This window comes from Mauremys reevesii, linkage group 1 (genome assembly GCF_016161935.1).
Source record: "Mauremys reevesii isolate NIE-2019 linkage group 1, ASM1616193v1, whole genome shotgun sequence".
Lineage (NCBI taxonomy): Eukaryota > Metazoa > Chordata > Testudines > Geoemydidae > Mauremys > Mauremys reevesii.
This window is the reverse complement of record NC_052623.1, coordinates 214501406-214522454: the sequence shown is the minus strand read 5'-3', so window position 1 is coordinate 214522454 and position 21049 is coordinate 214501406. Positions and strand designations below refer to the sequence as shown.

At 49.3% G+C, this 21049-nt stretch overlaps 1 protein-coding gene across 3 annotated transcripts; it reads right to left on the bottom strand.

Annotated features, from left to right (window-relative positions):
- Window positions 1-10057: 10057 nt before the first annotated feature.
- On the bottom strand, window positions 10058-15051 carry GAPDH (glyceraldehyde-3-phosphate dehydrogenase). 3 transcript variants are annotated; one of them, XM_039496408.1, is made up of 12 exons: window positions 14947-15051; window positions 14213-14257; window positions 13446-13545; window positions 12969-13075; window positions 12787-12877; window positions 12439-12554; window positions 12184-12265; window positions 11749-11900; window positions 11512-11590; window positions 11073-11156; window positions 10774-10871; window positions 10058-10387 (listed from the first exon to the last, which is right to left on the bottom strand). In XM_039496408.1, exons 2-12 carry the CDS (start codon window positions 14233-14235, stop codon window positions 10318-10320), a joined length of 1002 nt encoding a protein of 333 aa, XP_039352342.1. In that variant the 5' UTR covers window positions 14236-14257; window positions 14947-15051; the 3' UTR covers window positions 10058-10317. The 3 variants fall into 3 exon arrangements, with proteins under 3 accessions (XP_039352342.1, XP_039352358.1, XP_039352352.1); XM_039496424.1 differs by having other exon boundaries at window positions 14213-14254; window positions 14942-15044; XM_039496418.1 differs by having other exon boundaries at window positions 14944-15008.
- Window positions 15052-21049: the final 5998 nt, after the last annotated feature.

Below are 21049 nucleotides of genomic sequence, written 5' to 3'. Positions count from 1 at the left end.
TCTGATTTAAATTATGTAAATTTTCAGTTTTAGTTAACTGTGGAACTATTGCAGCTACTTTTATTTTACTCCTGCCTTCATAAAAAGCTACAGAGTTATAACAGATAATTACAAAGACTAAAGTACATGCTTTAATATAATTAGGACTGGGCCACTCAAGGTGAAAACTACATCATGGAAGAGTCCTACTACCAGGTATTTGAGGCCAATCCCTTTATCAATGGAATCCTCAACCAAAATGTGAGGAAGGAGAAGAGTCACCCTATTCTGGTTTTGGATAAAACACCTGATCTTGCCTACATCATAGAAACCTTCTTCCCTCCAAGCCTACACCCCACTACACCCTTTAGCAAGAAAGTAACCATTAAACAAATTCAGAATCAGTAGTCTTTCTTCCCAATGTAGTTTTAACAAAAAAAGCTGCAACGTAAGTAGCTATGGGAGATGACAGTGCAACTACTATTATCGGTGGGGGAAAAGTGTGCTAGTAATGTCCTGGATATACTGGTCTGTTAAGTGTTATTGCTTTTAATATGCTAATGCAAACACTGTAATAGAGTATTAATGTCCCAATGTACTGTAGCTTGTTTTAACTTATCGTAATACTAGAAGTGGTGCATGTGAAAAGTGTCTTAAAAGCTGACACTACAGCAGTGATATTCCCAAGCCAGCATGTGTAGGGCTGGGGGTTGGGAAGGGGAGTGCATCTAGGTATAAGTAACATCTCTCACACCAAACAGGAACTTTTCCACAGTTCATTGCAATTTGGAAGTGTGATTATTATACCTTGTCTTACAAACACCATTACATATGCACAAGGTCAATAATTCCCCTCCCCATATATACAGAGGGTGGACAAAAGAAAGTATCCCCATGATTTGGGGTATGTTTACACTGGAAAAGGGAGATGTAATTTTCAGCTGGTGTAGACATACCCATGCTAGCGCTGATCAAGCTAGTGTGCTAAAAATAGAAACGGAGCCACAGTGGTGCAAGGGGCTAGCCATCCTGAGCTGGAGGATTCTGAAGGGCTTGGAGTTTAGCAGAATTGTGACATCAGAGAGCAAGACCCACAGCCCTTTGGATAGGAAGGGATTGGTGCAGAACACAAGGCTTTGCCAGACACTCAAGGTGGAAGAGGTCTGTGCAAGGCCCCAGCATGTCCTCCCTCATCAGCAGGCAGAAGCCATACCCCTCCCCACCCCCCAACTCTCTGCTCCTCCAAGGAGACCCCCAGTAGGAACAGGGGCGAGCAGACTGTTTCTAAAGGTAACAAATGTAGACAAAAAATAAAGGCCCCCCAAAGGCTTTTTTAAACATCTTGAGGCAGCAGGAAGGGCCCAACCCTTCCCTTCCCTCCCCTCCCCGGCACTGCGTGTTGTGGGAAGGGGAGGCAGCTTGAAAACAGTTTAAAAAACACCTTCAAAACTAAAGCCAACCTATCAAGAGTCCAGGCTGCAGACAGCACCCAGCACAGTGCAACTCAGTAATGCCCTTAGTGGGGCATCTCTGCAGCAGTCAGAGAAGAGACCTGAGACTGGAAAAAGCAAGATGCAGAATGACAGAGTACCCAGGACACAGGCTCTGGGGGTGGCACCAGTTCCCAACTGTGTGTGGGGGGGGTGGGGGGTTTAAGAGCAGAAACAAGGTCTGGAGAGCAGCATCTTTCCTGAACTCTCCTAGCCCCCTGCAAAGCTGAGCTTCCCCTGCCTAAGGGAGGATGGGCTCCATCAGGTGAACTCCTTCCACTACATAAACTCAGCAGTCTCTGCTGGGCCCCAGGCTGGGAGGGACAGGGGAGGGTGCTGCTAAGGGGTGGCACTGCCGTGGCAGTGACAAAGGGGGGCCCTCAGCCCTTTTCATCCCCCTCTTTGCCCCCCCCCCGGGATCACACAGCCTGGTAAAAGCAAGAAGGTAAATAAAAAAGGTGCTACATAAAAGCTGTGGCCCAAGTTTCCAGCCCATGTGGCCAGCACACACTGAGCAGAGGCCAGCTGGTGCTATAGGCCAGGGGTTCTCAAACTCGGGGTCAGGACCCCTCAGAGGGTCATGAGGTTACTACATGGGGGGGGTCGTGATCTGTTAGCCTCCACCCCAAACCCCGCTTTGCGTCCAACATTTATAATGGTGTTAAATATATTAAAAAGTGTTTTTAATTTATAAGGGGGGGGCACACTCAGAGGCTTGCTATGTGAAAGGGGTCACCAGTACGAAAGTTTGAGAATCACTGCTATAGGCTAAGGGCTGACTCAGCCGATCCAGGGTTCATTTTGGTGGACAGAGCTCACCCATGTCTCTGCTTGGGAGCCACACGCCCCACTCCTGCTACCGGTCCTTGGAGTCCAGCCAGGGAGGCAGCTGCCAGTGGGTGCGGTCGCAGGGCTGGGACTGTCCCCATGACCAATCCCCTCCAGGCAGTTCCATGTACAGGCTGAGTTCCCCAGCAGTACAACAGAGCGTGCTCTCCCGCACAGGTACACGGATAAGGTTCTCCTGCAGCTGCATTGTCAATTATCCAACCCCCATGTTCCTTGATGCCTCCCCTGGACCCCTGCCCCATCCACCCCCCTTCCTTGTCCCCTGACTGCTCCCTGCCACCCCATCAAACCCCCACTCCTTCCTGACTGCTCACCTGGGACAACTGCCCCCATTCAACCCCCCATTCCCTGCCCTCTGACCACCCCGACCTCTATCCACCCTCCCACCCCAACCACCCCCCGAACTCCCTTGCCCTCTATCCAAACCCCCTCCCCCTTACCGCGCTGCCTCTAAGTGGCTGGCGGTGCTACAGCCATGCGCCACTTGGCTGGAGCTGGGCCACGCCACCACCGTGCAGCGCTTGGAGCACCGGGTCAGGCCGAGCTCGCAGCCCCCCCACTTCCTGTGCATCAGCTGTTCGTGCGGGAAGCTGGGAGGGTGGAGAAGCAAGTGGTGGCTTTGCGCTCAGGCCCAGGGAAGCAGAGGCAGAGGTGAACTGGGGCGGGGAGTGGTTCCCCTGCACCCCCCCGCCCACGTTACCTGCTGCAGTGCGGGTGGCCCCCCCAGCTCACCTCACCTCACCTCTGGCTCCACCTCACTGGGCCTGAGCGCGAAGCCGCCGCACTGCTTCTCCACCCTCCCAGCTTCCCGCACGAACAGCTGATGCACAGAAAGCGGGGGGAGGGGGGAGAAGTGGGGTGGAGCGTTCAGGGGAGGAGGCGGAAGCAGAGCCGAGGTGAGCTGGGGCTGGGGGGCAGGGCAGGGAGCTGGAGCTCCCACGGGGTTGGGGCCTAAGGTGCCACTTTTGGATAATGCGCTCCCCCTGCTCCCCCCCTCGCTACACTCCTGGTTCCTGCCATATGGAAAAGCTATATAAGGTGAGGAGTAACATCATCACTGGGCCTCACTCCCACACAGGAGAACGCCTGAGGAACAAAGACTGAACTGGGGGAAGTGCTGGTCCCAGGCTAAAAGGATTTATAGCCTGTGTGGGGGAAACTTGGTAGACTGCTTGTATCATCAGTCAGTGTGAGAAATTGCTAATTCAAATCCTATCTATCTAGTACAGGGGTAGGCAACCTATGGCATGTGTGCTAAAGGCAGCACGTGAGCTGATTTTCAGTGGCACTCACACTGCCTGGGTCCTTGGCCACAGGTCCGGAGGGCTCTGCATTTTAACTTAATTTTAAATGAAACTTCTTAAACATTTTAAAAACCTTATTTACTTTACATACAACAATAGTTTATACTGTGTGTGTGTGGGGGGGGGGGTTTAAGAGCAGAAGGAGGCATATATAAACCTGCCCCTGGAAATTTCCACCACTTGCATCCGAAGAAGTGGGTATTCACCCACGAAAGCTCATGCTGCAGAACGTCTGTTAGTCTATAAGGTGCCACAGGATTCTTTGTTGCTTTTACAGATCCAGACTAACACGGCTACCCCTCTGATACTTAACAATAGTTTAGTTATATATTATAGACTTATAGAAAGAGACCTTCTAAAAACATTAAAATGTATTACCGGCACGCAAAACCTTAAATTAGAATGAATAAATGAAGACTCAGCCCAGCACTTCTGAAAGGTTGCCGACCCCTGAGCTAGTATGTTAGGCTTAGTTTGCATTTTTGTTTATTTGCTATATAATTTGCTTTGATCTGTTTATCACTTATAATCTATCTTTCTATAGTTAATGAACATGTTTTATCTTAACCAGTGTGTTCTGAGTGAAGTGTCTGGGAAAACTATATTAATGAGCTTGCATTGTAAGCTGTGCAGTGCAAGACCATATAATACTGAGTTTATACTCCAACAAGGGTGCAAGGCTGGGGAGCTGGAAAATTGGCTGTTATTTTGTCCTTGAGTGGCTTAGGTGCAACACTCAGCAACCTCATTTGAGTGTGTGGCACCACCTGCTGTCATGCTGGGTGATAACAGGGCCTGGAGCGGCTGGCTGAACCACCAGCAGAGCTGTGTGAGAGAGACTAGCCCAGCTGTATGGTTAGGGGGCAAAGTGGTTGCCACAGCTCCCAGATTCTCTCTCTCTCTCTCTCTCTGCCCTGGGGAGCAGAGAGGTGTGTGTGTGTGTGAGACACACAACCTGTCACACAGAGTTCAGGTTGTCCGCATGTGAACACTGTAGTTGAGAAAGGTAGAATTGTGTATGTTTGTCATTGTTTGTTTGTTGTGCCTTTGTGCAACTTGACTAGTCTAGAGCTAGGCAGAACATTTTTGACTAAAATGAACTTTTGTTGAAGGAAAAATATTTAACAGTGAGGAACTTTGTTGGGAAGGAGTTTTGGGTCCAGAGATTGCTAGTCACTTCATAGGAGAGAGAGTCAATGCCCATGTGGAACAAAGACAAATTTCAAAACCTAGAAATTTGTCACAAAATGGAATTATCTGGCAGGCTGCTTCACAAAATTGTTGTTTGAGTTTCCCTGATTAAAATAAATAAAAATTATAGTTTCAATAGGGTTTAAGGCCAAATGGGACCTACCTTTAGGTCACTTAGTCTTATGTCCTGTAAATCACAGGCTTAGTTCCCTGTAAGTTGCATGGTAGCCTATTTAGCGCTGCGCAGGCACTCAGGGACACGCCTGGGGACCACTGAGATCCAAACTAGGGCGTAAACAAAGCCAGTGTCCCTTCACTCTAACAAAAATCATATTCAACTGTCATTCTGCACCTGCTGAGTCAGTAGCTGAATCTTTCCTTGGTGCTGTGGAGGTGGCCAATGTATGGCTTCATGAGCCTGGGGAAGGAGTAGGCTAGGTCCCCTAGGATCACTACTAGCATTTCAACATCACCAACGGTAAGCCGACAATAGGGAAAGTCTATGCTTGCAGCTTTCTAAACAGTCCTGTGTTCTTAATGATATGAGCATCATGCACCACCCCTGACCAGTGCACATGGATATTGATGACACATACCTAGTGATCCACACCGCTGATTGATGTAGTTATGCTGACTTAAGCACTGGTGTAGCCAGTGGTATATTGCCTCTGACGGAGGTGGACTAACTGTGCCAATGGGAAAGCGGTCTCCTAGTGGTGTTAAAGTGCTACCGTGGCACAGTTGCACCAATGTAGCGTTTTAAGTGTAGACTTGCCCTAATTTTTTTTTTTTAAATACACACACTGAGTTATAGACAAAGCACATAGTCTGAGTTACTATTGTGTAATCTATTTTCAGTGGCTTATAAATTTGCCAAACTAACTGTTGAGGCTGAAGTTGTCCATGCCTGAGCTTGAAGCATTTTGAACCATTCCAGCAAAAAACAAGCCCAACATTTTTAAGAACAAGTTTAGGGGAAGAGATGATTTTTCTCATGGTAAAATATATATAAGAAGCAGCCACATTTTAAGACACGATAGCCCTGGGTTGCAGAAGAGTGCCTTGTGCTAGCCTCACACAAATTCATAAACAAACTGGCCACCATCAAAACATACACAGAAAAAAAAAATCACTATTTACACCTGGCATCAGTAGAACTTGTTTCACTCTTGGTCCTTAATTTTCTGACCACATTGCACATACCTGCAAGCCAACCCACCACCAAACTATCCTTTCAGAGACAGAAGTAGGATCCAGGAATCTTGATAACACACAGGCCACTGCTGTCTGGAAAGCTGTTCTGTAACCCATTGGCAATGTGCGTCACAGCTCCACAGACAAACTCAAACTTAATAGAGTCATAATAGTCAAAACCAGAAGGGACCACTGATCATCTAGGCAGACCGCCTATATAACACAGACCATACACCTCCCCCACAATGATTTCTTTTGAGCTAAAGCTTTTTTTTTTTTTTTTTAAATCCAGCCGATTTTAAAATTGCCACTACCCTTGGTAAATTGTTCCAGTGCTTAATTACTATTAAAATTGTGCACCTTATTTCCAGTTTGAATTTGCCTAGCTTCAACTGTCAGCCATTGAATCTTGTTATACCTTTGTTAGATTGAAGAGCTGTTAAATATTTGTTCCCCATGTAGCTACTTACAGCCTGTGATCAAGTCACCCCCAACCTTCTCTTTGTTAAGCTAAATAGATTGAGCTCCTTTAGTTTATCACCATAAGGCAGGTTTTCTAACTCATTGTTCTCTCCAATTTATCAACATCCTTCTTGAATTGTGGGCACCAGAACTGGATACAATATTCCAGCAGCAGTTGCACCAGTGCCAAATTTAGAGCTAAAATAACCTCTATTCGTACCTGAGATTCCCTTGTTCATGCATTAGTCCTTTTGGCTACAATGTTGTACAGGGACCTCATGCTCAGCTGATTATCCTCTTTCAGAGACACTGCTTCCCAGGATAGTGTCCTCTCTTTTAAGTATGTTCCAGTTGTTCCTTTAGCACAGGGGTAGGCAACCTATGGCATGGGTGCCGAAGGCGGCACGCGAGCTGATTTTCAGTGGCACTCACACTGCCCGGGTCCTGGCCACCGGTCTAGGGGGCTCTGCATTTTATTTAATTTTAAATGAAGCTTCTTAAACGTTTTAAAAACCTTATTTACTTTACATACAACAATAGTTTAGTTATATATTATAGACTTATAGAAAGAGACCTTCTAAGAACGTTAAAATGTATTACCAGCACGCAAAACCTTAAATTACAGTGAATAAATGAAGACTCGGCACAGCACTTCTGAAAGGTTGCCGACCCCTGCTTTAGCTTAAGGGATAGGTCTGTGCTGTGTATAGCTCATTGTGCTGGCTATAGTTGACTGACACTTCCCATTATTATAAGAATATGTTGTCAGCTTTTATTAACCATTCAGACTGAAACTTCCTATGCCAGCAATCAGGGACCAGCTGAATTTGTTTTGGAAGGTTTCAACAAAAAAATGATTTACTCGTTTCCAAGAACAAAATTAGGGAAAACATGGGTAAAGAGCACAGGTAGAGAGTAAGATGGGATAAGAAGCCACAGGGACTGGGGATGGAGACTGGAAGACCAAGCTCAGGCAGGAAGCAGACTCACCAGCCCAGGAAAATGGAGCAGGGCTAAGGAGCTGGGAATCGTAGGAAAGGAGTAGGACAAGCTACATGGGCAGAAGGGACAATGGCTGCTAGAGCATGGTCTTTTCCAAAGAGCTAGAGGAGAATCTAATATTTCAGAGTCTCTTTATTCCTCCGTCACAAACAGCTGTGAAACTTGCTGGCAAACTCTTAGCCCCCTCCACTGCCAGATAACCACTTGTTACTGGTATCACCTCACTACCTCAAGTGAAATAATCTTTCAAATCACCTCACTGACTCTAATCCTGTTAATGAACCACATGGATAATACTACTATATCACACAGTGAAAGTTGTTTCCCTTCTCACAAGCCTAGGAAAATCACCACCCCTCTTTTCAGTATAGCTATGTGTGTGTAATCATGCACTCAGTAGGAAATGCCAGAATTGAAGTTACACAACCCGCCCCCCCTCCCCCCGCATTGATAGTATCTAATCATGTAATTAAAGACTAATTTTTCCACAGGGCCCCTGCCTCATTCAGACCAAATCATGGATGTGTGATGAATTAGATTAGGCTTTAGAACAGGGCAGGCATTTCTTCCCTCCACCCCCATATGCATAATTTGAGATCTCGGGCTCTGATTTACAGAAGTGCTGAGCACTCACTTCTAAGGCCAATAAGTGCTTTGCTAGCCACATAGAAAGTGAAAGATAATGCTAAGTACTCTGAAGGTTCAAGACTCACGTGAATTCATTAAGGTAGCCAAAATTAGTGGCTATATTTTGCCTTAAGCTATGCTTCACTTGCCCTTCCCTGTAACATGAACATAGTAATATTTTTACAGCTCACAGGTGAGCTAAGAGGCATAAGGTGTTTTCAGGGCATTGTTTGGATGGTGGATAGTAAATGAGGCCAGGAGCTACATTTGTAATTAAGATAAGAGAAATACTATCTAGCAGCTCTGTAAAATACAGAATTTTAAGACTACACTAATACATATGAACAACAGAACCAAATATTACAAAGGCAACTTTTTCTAGTTGGGATTATTGACTTTGCAACGTTATAACCAAAAAAGCTACAATACCTAGTTACCTGATATACTGTACTGTCCTCCCACCTCATTTCTTACACAGGATGGACAGTGATCAGGGACTGAGCATAAAATATTTAATAGCTGCTTGTTTCCATTACAGAGGTACTGCCACATCCTTAATCATACACCACCCAAACCTTGCACTGAATAAGTTATTTTCATGACACCCACAGTAGCCAAGTACTTCACCCCATTAATGAATTTACTTACCTTAATACTACTAGAAAGCAGGAAAGTATTTTAGAAGGCAACTGAGGGAAAAGATGAAGGCTAAACCTCTGTAGAAGTGCCCAACTTGGCAGACCTAGGCTCTGATATTTCCCAGAGCTGCTAAGCACCTGCCATTCTCAGACTTCAGTTGCAGTCGTTCAATCACATCTGAAAGTCAGGCTTTAGTTGTCAATTGTGATACTGAGAACACAATTAGTGGCCGCCCCTGAAAGTTAGGGCCCAGCATCACACAAGAACTGTAGCAGAATTTCATTCATATAACCCCATCTCATTTGTTGTCCATGTGCTCTGAATGAATGAAGCATAGGTACTAGGGATTCAAAAAGGCACTATATATGATCATGTAGCTTGACTATCATTAAAAGGCAGATTTAAGGTTTCCTGCATAGTAGAAAGAAAGCCTGAAACATAAACCCTTGTATCAGAGGCCTGGTATGAGGCAAGGCCTGCTCACAGAATCTGCCAAGAACAGGGCTTATGTTGCAAATACACACATTCTTAAGTAGTGCTAGTCACAAAGTACTCATGCAAACACATCCTGATATTAAGTGGTACCAACACATCCCGATATCAGGGATGGTACAAAAACATTCCTCAAGAATAGCAGGAACACACTGACCCCTCCTAAAAGATACATACTGCCATCCTGACATTAATAGAAGTGTTTTAATTTAACCAACATGTACATGGGGATGGATAATAAATAGCCACATCAGGGGGCAGTAACTGCATTAGAGGGGCAGTACTAACTTGTTTGCATCTGGGTATAAAAATGTATCAGAGGGAATATCTTTGTCTGGCCTAGGGAGGAATGGAAAGTCCCACCATTCACTGAGCTGGTCCACTGTTACAGGCATACATGCATTAGTGGTCCAGTAGAGGCTATGGGACACTAGCACTGCGCTTCATTGACAAACCTGGCTGGATGCTTTCGTTCCTTAACAGACCTTGTGGTCATTGGGCAGTTCACTTGAAGTCTGCCATGCCAGCTGTCCGTGCAGGGCTGGGGCAGCACAGAGGGAACACCATGTGTCTCTCCCCCCAACCAAAAAAAAAAAAAAAGTCTAACCACACCCTGCACAGCTTTTCTTCTGGCATTTCCCAAGGTTTAACTGCTAGGATTAAACCTTAGTTTTAGTCTTGTATGAAATATTCTTAGTTCGCAACAGCTGCATTTCCTGGCCAGTAGCTACCATTTGGGGTGGTGGAAGAGTCCCAGGCTATGTCAGTGGCCACAGTAACACATGCTATGAGCCCTTTGTGGCATCTCCGGACAGACAGAAACAGGAATATTTTAGGATAGCTATTACTTTATTTGAGAAATTGTGGTATAGAAACAGGTCAGCTTCTGTTAGCCTCTCCACCTCCCCCAAGCTTCAGATACACAGTAGAGGAATGGGGAAGACAGATGGAACAGAACTGGCTTCTTGCTGCAGGCTGCAGAGCTGAGTGGTGGTGAGAAGAGGGGTGGGAGGAACAAGGGTCTCCAGTGAGACTTCCCCCCCACACACACCTCATTCCCCAGGCAGAGGCTGATCCATGCACCTGGCTTACTCCTTAGATGCCATGTGAACTAACAAGTCCACAACACGGTTGCTGTATCCAAACTCGTTGTCATACCTGGAGACAGAAGTAGAGAAGGAGCAGTTAGGGATGGATGACCCCTTGTACGTCCCCCACGGGAGTCCCCCCCCACTCCCCCAAGCCCCAGAACAACCTCCATTCCTCCAGCTGGGAAAGATTCAGATACTAGGGGTCAACCTCACTCTATAGGAGGTCTTCCTAGGCAGATACTGCCTCTTTGCCAACCAAAAACTCGCTGCTAGCAGCGAAGTGTCTTCAACCTAAAATTCCAGCTGGAGGCAGAGGGAGAGCATGCAAAGCTTGCCATGATAGGATCCTTGCCGGCCCCCTTAAGTGACCCCCAAGTCTCCCCTGGACTCCCAACCTATCCCAGAGAAACAACCCTCCAAATCCCTCATCTCCACAGCCTCTCTTCTCCATACCAGGAGACCAGTTTGACAAAGTGATCATTGAGAGCAATGCCAGCAGCTGCATCAAAGATAGATGAGTGGTTGTCGCCGTTGAAGTCACTGGAGACAACCTGCAAGTGGGGAGGGAAGAGGGAAAGACTGTCACACACCCCCTCATTTTGCCCTCAACTCCATCCCCCAAGCCCACAAAAATGTTATTGACACCCTGATACATTAACACTCCCAGGGGGTTGCTTCCCTTTTCCCCTTCATGTGAGGAGGTATTCACCCCATTCCTCTCCCAATCTGTTGAAAGGATGGTGAGAGTTTACCTGGTCCTCGGTGTATCCCAGGATGCCCTTCATAGGCCCCTCAGAGGCACTTTTCAGCACCTTCTTAATGTCATCATACTTGGCCTGAGAGAGAGAGAGAGAGAGAGAGAGAGAGAGAGAGAGAGAGAGAGAGAGAGAGAGAGATCAGAGCATCCCAGACCCCATGGAGTGGCAGCTGCTTCCCAGGGAAGATTGCTGCCAGTTGAGACTGCACAGCTGAGATGCATAGCTAGGACCCCATTATGCCAGGAAATACACCAGACATGGGGCAGCCTCTTGCATAATCTCTTAGAACAACAAGAAACAAGCAACAAGGGGCTACTTCCAAATAGGATGGAGGCTGCAAAGCAGCTGCTCCCTGCCCCATAGGTTAAGGTGGAGACAAACATTGGGGGTGCAGGCTCCAGGGCCTGCCTGGTCCACTTCCTGCAATACTCACTGATTTTTCCAGACGACAAGTCAGGTCCACGACAGAGACATTGGGAGTTGGAACTCGGAAAGCCATTCCAGTGAGCTTCCTGTGAGAGAGACAAGTGGATCAGAACAGGCTCCTGCCCCCAACCAGGACTTCTGCATATCCTACTGGGGAGAGGGCAAAGTGGGCCAGCTGCAGGTTCCCTGCCCCTTCTGATATCCCTGTGCCCCAAAGCAAGGGATGCATGGAACCGACACTCACCCATTCAGCTCTGGAATGACCTTGCCCACAGCCTTAGCAGCCCCAGTGGATGCTGGGATGATGTTCTGGGCAGCACCTCTGCCATCTCGCCACATCTTCCCAGAGGGGCCATCCACAGTCTTCTGTGTGGCTGTGACGGCATGGACAGTGGTCTGGAAGTTAAAGGGGGGAGGGGGTAGAACAGAATCAACATCTACATAGAGCCTCACCCCACTGAACTAAGTATTCCTCCCCCAACCCTCCCTTTTCCTCTATTCCAGGCAGCACAGGGAGCCTGTCTCTCCTGCTCTGTGGGGTCACAGTCACCATCCCTCTCCACCCAAAACTGTGGACTGGGGAAAGAAGCACCATCCAGAGCTCTATAGTTTGCCCCACAGACAGAGCTGGGGGGGCGGGGCTTTCAGGAATAAGGGGTTGTGCCTCCAGATCACCTACCATGAGACCTTCCACTATGCCATAGTTGTCATTGATGACCTTGGCCAAAGGAGCCAGGCAGTTGGTGGTGCAGGAAGCATTGCTGGAAGAAAGACAAGAAGCACAGTCAGCCAGAGGCAGTCAGGGCCCACCCCCCAGAAGGCAGTCCCTCTACAGGAGAGGCCAATCACTCATCTCCGCCACACACGTTCACAGGAGAGGACAATAGTCAGTTCTGCACCTCAGGTTCAACCCTGATTTCCCCCACATCCTCACCTGACAATTTTCATAGACTTGTCATATTTCTCATGGTTGACACCCATCACAAACATAGGTGCATCAGCTGAGGGGGCAGAGATGACGACACGCTTAGCGCCACCCTTCAGGTGAGCCTGAGGGAGACAGACCAACATTAATAGACTCCTCTACAGCTCCAATAAAGCAGCACATTTGGGATATCTTGCCCCTCCTCCCCCTCAAAAAAGGAAAAAACAAAACACCTCCACTGCAATACAGCCTCAGACTGGGAGAAGTCTGTACACACCTACTTGCACCTGCAGCAGATGGAGTCATCCCTACACCCTTTTCCTCCCATACCCAAGCCAGATGTGATCCATCACTCACGCTGGCCTTCTCTGTGGTGGTGAAAACTCCCGTGGATTCTACAACATACTCTGCTCCAGCATCTCCCCACTTGATGTTAGCGGGATCACGCCTGAGAGAAGACAAACAGTTTAGGAACTGCAGGGTTGTCAAATGCCCTCTCCCATAGGCCCAAAGGAAAGGCAAAGAAGAGTCACACTCACTCCTGGAAAATGGTAATTTGGTTTCCATTAATCACAAGTTTTCCATTTTCAGCCTTGACAGTGCCATGAAAACGCCCGTGAGTGGAGTCATATTTGAACATGTAAACCTAGGAGTAGAAACGGACAGAAGTCAAGTACTGGCTGCATTCTCAAAGCTTCCCTATTTCAATCCTCAAAGCCCACTCATAGGTCTGTTAATGCCCCTCAACCCTGATTTTGGCCACAGGAATCCGTGGGTTTAGTTGGCTGCAGCCTGTAGTGACCTTGCTCATCTGTATTTAGCTCAAATGGAAGTTTCTGGTCCTATTAAATCTCATCTCATCCCCTGGGTTGTTCTCTGGCTTTCACAGGGAAAGCACATAATAGATAGGTCAGACAACTTGCATTCCTTCCCCACCTCTTTCCACCCCACCTGCAGCACAGCACCTGCACAGGCCACACAGCAAGCTCAAAGTTAGAGATCTGGGTCCCACTCACCATGTAGTTGAGGTCAATGAACGGGTCATTGATTGCTACAATCTGGACTTTGCCAGAGTTGAAGGCAGCTCTGGTGACCAGGCGGCCGATACGGCCAAATCTAGGAGAGGAATAGAAGAGGTTGGCGCACACACACCCCCACTCAGGGAGGGAACCCCTGTTCTGATGGGGAGCTCAGGCTTGGCTTCATTCCCAGAGGCTACCCCAGATTCAGACCTGTGGGATTCAGAGAAGACCAGTGGGGGGAGGAAAGAGAGCTACTTCCCGGCGCAGAGGCCATAAGGTAGGAGGGGCCCCCAGTAGCTGCAGCCCTGCAAGGGGCGAGCAGAGATTAACAGAGACCCCGCCCCGCGCCCCCAAAGGTCGGGTGCTAAATTTACCCCGGGCCCCAGCTCCGGTTACTCCGCGGCGCGGCAGGAGAAGGTCACATTCCCCGGGCCCGGGGACGACACGCGATACCACGGCGCCCTTCCCGGGGCGGAGGCAGGAGCCCGGCATGCAGCGGCGCTTCCCGCTCGGGGTGAGTCACGGCCCGGCAGCCGCGGGGAGAAATGAGTCATCCGGGCCAGGACCGTCCCGCCAGGGGCCCGCAGCCTGGGGGGGGTTGCAGGCCAGCCGCGGCCCAAGCGCCCTTGCCGCGCCCTTGGCGCGGGGAGCCCCCCCCAGCGCTGGAGACCAGCCCCCTCCCCCGCCCCACACACTCGGGCCTTACCCTGCCCTAGGGGCAGCCCCGCCGCGCCCAGTGCCCCGCCCCTGCAGAGACTCACCCGTTAACTCCGACCTTCACCATCGTCTCTGACGAGATGCTCCTGCGGAGAAGGGGGTGGGGGTGAGACACCCTCGAGGGACAGCAGGACCCGCACCCCCCAGCCACGCACCCTGCCGCGGCTGCGCCCCCCGGGGTGGGGGGGCTCCAGCAAGCTAGCCCCACGTATTTAAGCCGCGGCGCCGGGCCGGAAAGCCCCGCCGGGCGGGGACTGGGTGTGCGGGGGTCAGAGCACCGGAGCCCCACGCGTGCGTGCGGGGCGGGACACAGGCGCCCTGCCGGACCCGCCAAACCCACTTCCCCCGGAGCGCGACTTCCTCCTCCCTGGGCCAGCAGCAGCGTCCGCGCCGCCCCCACCGCGCTCCACTCCCGGCTCCGCTTGCAGCGCACGTCGGGCAGTTACACCCTCCGCCCCAATCGGGTTTGGTCACCTCGCCCCCCCCCGCGCCTCCATTTTGCTTAGCCCGCCTGAGCACAAAGGAGAATCCGAAATCAGCCAGCGCCTCACGTGCACCTGCCCCTACAACGTCTCAGCGCCCCCCCTCCCGTCTGCCCCCAGGCCGCAGCCGCCCCCGCTCTTGGCCCGCACGATCTTTATTCCTCCAGCACCCGAAACCCGCACTCCGCCCCCTGCCACCCCAGAGCCGCCAGCATCGCTGCCCGGGAGCGCAGCGGGAGGCCACCCTGGTTGCCGTGTTCCGGCTCCACGTTGTGGGGAGCCCTTTCTTACCTGGGGGGGCTGCCTCTGAGCCGCGCGCCTGCAGTAGGGGGAAGGTAAAGGGAGGCAGGCTCGCTGCCCCGGCCTTTATAGAGCTCCGTATGGTAATTCCTGGGCCCGGCCTTTGGAGAAAGCGTCAAATCAGAGGCGGAGGGCAGCCGAGAGCAGCGTACGTGCAGCCTTAATGCTGCTGGGTTGCGCGCCTCCCACACCCATTTTTGGCTGTTCTCTTGCACTCCCTAGCCTACAAAGGAGAAGCGGGGCGGGGGCTCCCCCTCTCCCATCTCTTGCAAGCCCCACACAGCCAATCACTCTCAGATCTCTCCTGTGTCCCCACCTGCTGTGCAAGGGGAAGGCAGGGGGAGACTCCAACCTGTGAATTAGGGTGACCAGATGTCCCGATTTTATAGGGACAGTCCCGATTTTTGGGTCTTTTTCTTATATAGGCTATTACACCCCCCTCCCCCATCCCGATTTTTCACATTTGCTGTCTGGTCACCCTACCATGAATCCCGTGCACGTGTGTGAGAGGAGACACAGACAGTAGGATTCACCAGCTACACTGTAACCACAAACACAGATAGCCTGACACAGCACCCAGGGCACAGGCCCAGCCATCGAGGCTGAGGGGCACTAGGAGAGCTATAGAGGCAGGGGCTGACTGGAATAGAAAGAGGCTTGTCACTATGTTCAGTGCCCAGCACAAGGGACCCATGGTCCTGGCTGGGACCTCTAGATGCTACTGTAATACACATAATCAGTAGCGTGCCCTGTGTGTCTGGGAATGGGGGACACTGGTGAGTGAAATCGCAGGAGGGTTGCAGATTACACCTAATGGGCATAGTTAGGGCTGTACGTGAGGAGCCCAGGAATGGAATGGCAGAGGATTATAAAACAGGATTGAAGGGCTATAGCAGGGTTTCTCAATGGAGTTTATTCTGTACTTGCTTGTTTGGCTCCTGTGCACCCCCGGATGAGCCCCTCTGCTGTATGGTGGGCCGGGAAAGGTCAGCTGCATGAGGACAGACTCCCACAGGAAGCTGGAGACACAGTGGCGAGAGGGGAAGCACACAGGAGCCTGAGGGGATCCCTCTATTGGGGGCACCTGTTTCCAGGGGCTCTGACATTTTCAGGCAGGGAGAGGGCAAGGGTCCTGGAAGCCCCTCCCAATCTTTCTCAAAGGCCCTGCATGGGGGATGGGACCCAGGGGTCTCTCACTGGTGTGAGCCAGGGGTTTGTCTCCACTCAAGGCTGAGTTACACCTGGTGCTTTCTTCTATCCTGCTCACCGAAGACTGGCAGGAAAGTAAGTGTATGCACCTCTATTATAAACACTATGGTAATAGGGCAAGAGGCCAAACCCGGCAGCTCCGCTCTGAGATGGGGGCTGGGTGGGAGTTGCACAACCGCCCCTCCCCCACCCCTGGAAAGAATAGGGAACAATTGTCGCTCAAACAAGCTACCAGCTGGACTCAGAGGGAACAAATCCCCCAAACCAATTCTACCCCTCTCAGGACCTTGCCAGGACACTGCAGGGAGGATCCTACACCCGCGGGCACCTTTCCCTCGGCTCAGCACAGCTGCAAGGAAGCTTACAGTGCTGCTGGCCCCAAGCCCTCCTGAGCTAAAATTGCCCCGGACTTTCATTGGCTCTGCGTCCCCCCTGATTTGCTTCAGCCAGACATGCCTAGAATGGGACTGTGTTTCCCAGACTGGCTGGCATTCCCCACCCTCAGGCCAGGTTCCCATCAGGCTGCGCTCAGCAGCGTGAGTAACATTTGAATAAGGCCCTGGGAGGCGCCTACCCACTAGACGTGACTGCGGACATCCTGCCTACCACCTGACTAGCCTGCTCACATTAATGGTGGCAGTGCATTTTCATTGGCTGGAGAACAGGCCAGGGCCTGGTAGTGACACAATTGTGTGTGTGAAGGGGGAGCGCCCACAGCTTGAACAACTTGTCTTTGGCAGTGCCCTGCCTGGATACAGTGGCTGCTTCACATCTGTTCGCTGCACCTGCCTAGCCCAGATTGAGATCCCTGCATGAGCTTTCTCACAGCAGCGCCCTGGCTACGCCCAGCCCAAGTTGGGATGCCCGCTATACAGGCTTCATCTCAGCAAGGCCCAGCATGGGACAAGATGCCTGCAGAATAGGCATACCATTTTAGGATTGAGAGCTGGAGGGTATTTGAAACTACACCTTTTTGAAATCTCTAAGGAGTGCCCCTTTCATGAGAATATTTGGGTTATGGAGATGTATACGGGTAATAATTGAGGAGTAAAATCTTCCCCAGCCCTCATATCAGAGCTCAGTCTTCCAGGACTGTGTGGGTCAGCAGAGCAGGATCTGTAGGGATAGGAGGCAGCAGGGGAAAGCACAGATGGGAGTGGGTAGCAGAGCAGATACCAAGGGGAGGGCAGAGACAGATCACCTGGCTGAGGAGTAATCTAACTCCTCTTATCCAGCTGCTATTCCCAGTGCTACGAAAGTGGGAGGGAGCTAAGTTTAGCTCCAATTGAAGTTATGACCTTTAATTAAAGGCCACAGGGATGGTTTATACCACAACAGTGAAGAGGAACCAGGGAAGTGGGAACAATTTGGCACTTTTGCCTCACCAGGAGATGGGCTAGATCCTGGGCAAAAACCTTATAGAAGAGAGGACAGAGGATCTTTCTGGGATTACTTGAGCATTTGCAAAAGCAGCAAAGAGTCCTGTGGCACCTTATAGACTAACAGACATTTTGGAGCATGAGCTTTCGTGGGTGAATACCCACTTTGTCGGATGCATGCATGCTCATGCTCCAAAACGTCTGTTAGTCTATAAGGTGCCACAGGACTCTTTGCTGCTTTTACAGATCCAGACTAACCCGGCTACCCCTCTGATACTTGAGCATTTGCACAAACACAAGGCCCTGTTTGCTGAGTAAACACAAATGTTGGGAGGACTCTGTGCAGAGGGAAGAGGGCAAGTAAGACCAACCACCACAACAGCTGCAAACCGCTATACCCCAAGCATCCCCACAGCCAATACTTCTGCCTTGCTCCTTATAGTGCCTCCTGTTGGGGGAAACCAGAACTGGAGTAACTGAGAGATAACCCCCACTGCCAACAGTCCTGCTCCCTCTACAGCACATAGTCCTGGTTTTTCCTAACAGGAGAATACACTGGAGGTACATAGAGGAACATCAATTGTTGGACAAAGGTCAACATGGTTTCTGTAAAGGGAAATCATGTCTTACTAATCTATTAGAGTTCTTTGAAGGAGTCAACAAACATGTGGACAAGAGGGATACAATGGACATAGTGTACTTAGATTTCCAGAAAACCTTTGACAAGATCCCTCACCAAAGGCTCTTACGTAAATTAAGTTATCATGTGATAAGAGGGAAGAGCCTTTCATAGGTTGAGAACTGATTAAAAGACAGGGAACAAAGGGTAGGAATAAATGGTAAATTTTCAGAATGGAGAGGGGTAACTAGTGGTGTTTCCCAAGGGTCAGTCCTAGGACCAATCCTATTCAACTTATTCATAAATGGTCTGGAGAAAGGGGTAAAAAGTGAGATAGCAAAGTTGGCAGACGATACTAAACTGCTCAAGATAGTTTAGACCAAAGCAGACTGTAAAGAACTTCAAAATGATCTCACAAAACTAAGTGATTGGGCAACAAAATGGCAAATGAAATTTAATGTGGATAAATGTAAAGTAATGCACATTGGAAAAAATAACCCCAACCATACATACACTATGATGGGAGCTAATTTAACTACAACTAATCAGGAAAGAGATCTTGGAGTCATCGTGGATAGTTCTCTGAAGACATCCACACAGTCAAAAAAGCAAACAGGATGTTAGGAATCATTCAAAAATGGATAGAGAATAAGATGGAGAATATTTGATTGCCTTTATATAAATCCATGGTACGCCCACATCTTGAATACTGCATACAGATGTGGTCTCCTCATCTCAGAAAAGATACACTGGCACCAGAAAAGGTTCAGAGAAGGGCAACTAAAATGATTAGGGGTTTGGAACAGGTCCCATATGAGGAGAGATTAAAGAAGCTAGGACTTTTCAGCTTAGAAAAGGAGAGACTAAGAGGGGAGTTGATAGAGGTATATAAAATCATGAGTGGAGTGGAGAAAGTGAATAAGGAAAAGTTATTTACTAGTTCCCATAATATAAGAACCAGGGGCCACCAAATGAAATTAATAGGCAGCAGGTTTAAAACAAATAAAAGGGAGTTCTTCTTCACACAGCGCACAGTCAACCTGTGGACCTCCTTGCCTGAGGAGGCTTTGAAGGCTAGGACTATAACAGGGTTTAAAAGAGAATTGGATAAATTCATGGAGGTTAAGTCCATTAATGGCTATTAGCCAGGATGGGTAACGGATAGTATCCCTAGCTTCTGTTTGTGGTGGTGATGGATGGCAGGAGAGAGATCACTTATGGTTTGGAATATGCCATCTCCTTGTCTCTGTCCAGGCCTCTAGAACTGGAAAGCCGTTTCCTCTGAGGCTGCCAGGAGGGAAGGGAAGAATGTGACGCTAATAGACGGGCACAGGGAGATGGATTTGTTCCCAATCATCTCCTAATTGGGCTGCCAAGGACCTGGGTATGAGAGTCTAACAGGGGGAATGCATGATCAGCAGCCGGTTCATTAGCAACCTCTCTGTAAGGCTCTGGCTTTTCTGTGACTTTGCTGCTGTTGGGAAAGGGAAGAAGGAACGGCAGATTCATATGTGGGATTTGGCAAGGGCAGGACAAGGGAATGAGACTTGAATGGCTGTTACATAAGTGTTAGGTCAGGCTGGGACAGCCGGTGAGGTGAACACAACAGAACAGTGTCTACGTGAGGCTACGAGTGAGAGACAGAGAGAGTGAAAGATTTTCTGTGGCAGTACAGGGCAGTACAGTCTTTCCTCAGCAAATAATGTGTCTGGATTCAGCCAATCTCTTAAACTGGTGGTGAGATGTGGAATGATCATGATTAGTATACTGGAAACACTGGAGCCCCTTGACTGAATCTCAAAGGGGAAACTGGAGCATGAAAGAACATGTCAGTAAACTGACACCAGATGGTTGCACCATGCCTGGGATGCTGCTGCCACCTGCTGGCAAAAAACACCAACCCAAATAAAGATTCATGGGGCAGGAGAATAAATATGGATGTGGGAGGCTCCAAGGGGCTCAGGGGCTTTTTACTTTTAGGTTAGTGGTTCCAGTAGACTCCAGGACAGGGGGACTGGCTATCTCAGGGGCTTGAGGAGCAGAATACAGGGGTCTTTCACCTCTATGGTTCCTATCACCCTCATTTCTCAACATACCTCTTTTTCACAAATAATACCAGTCAAAAAAGGTCTTTTGCAGATAAGGTTTTACTGTTACTGATGTTGGGCTAATTTAATTCTACAAGACAAATCAATTACACATCTTTTTAATTACCAAATTTGTCCTTAAACACAGAAACTACTACAGAAACTAAAACATTGTTCATATAGATAAGACAACAACAGGGGCATTAGGATTTCTGTAAGGTCAGACTTGAGGAGCATGGGCAGAGCTGTAGGGCAGCAGGTGAGGATTGAGGGGTATTGACAGAGGTGCAGGACTGCATAAGAAGGGGGCACTATCGGACCAGACTGAAAGGCAGTGGCACAGTTGTGGGGTGGTTGTGTTCAACCGTCTGCACAAGTTACAGCCCCATTGTTCCAGTTTGGAGCACAAGACAAAAGGAGTTGATGGGTTTCAAGTGCATATATACTGGGCACTTTGTTTTGAGTTGTCCCAAATGACAGGCTGAGTCTCTGTAACTCTTGTGCCTAGGAAAAAACAATATACATCAGCCACACAGCAATCTGGAGCCATCCTGCCATCTGTGCACCACCCGCCCCTACTATGATAATACAAATAATAAAAATATGACCCACCTCCACAAGGCTCAGCCTCACCACATCTCTCACCCCCACATCTCATGAAGAGAGAAACTTAGCTCCACAATCCCTTATTCCTCTGCTCCCACCCCACCCAGCATTCAGATGTCCTCAACTCCACTCCCACATCATTCATGACCCCCTGCCCTTTGGTCCCACCCACCTCCATGCCCCCCAGCTCCCATCTCTC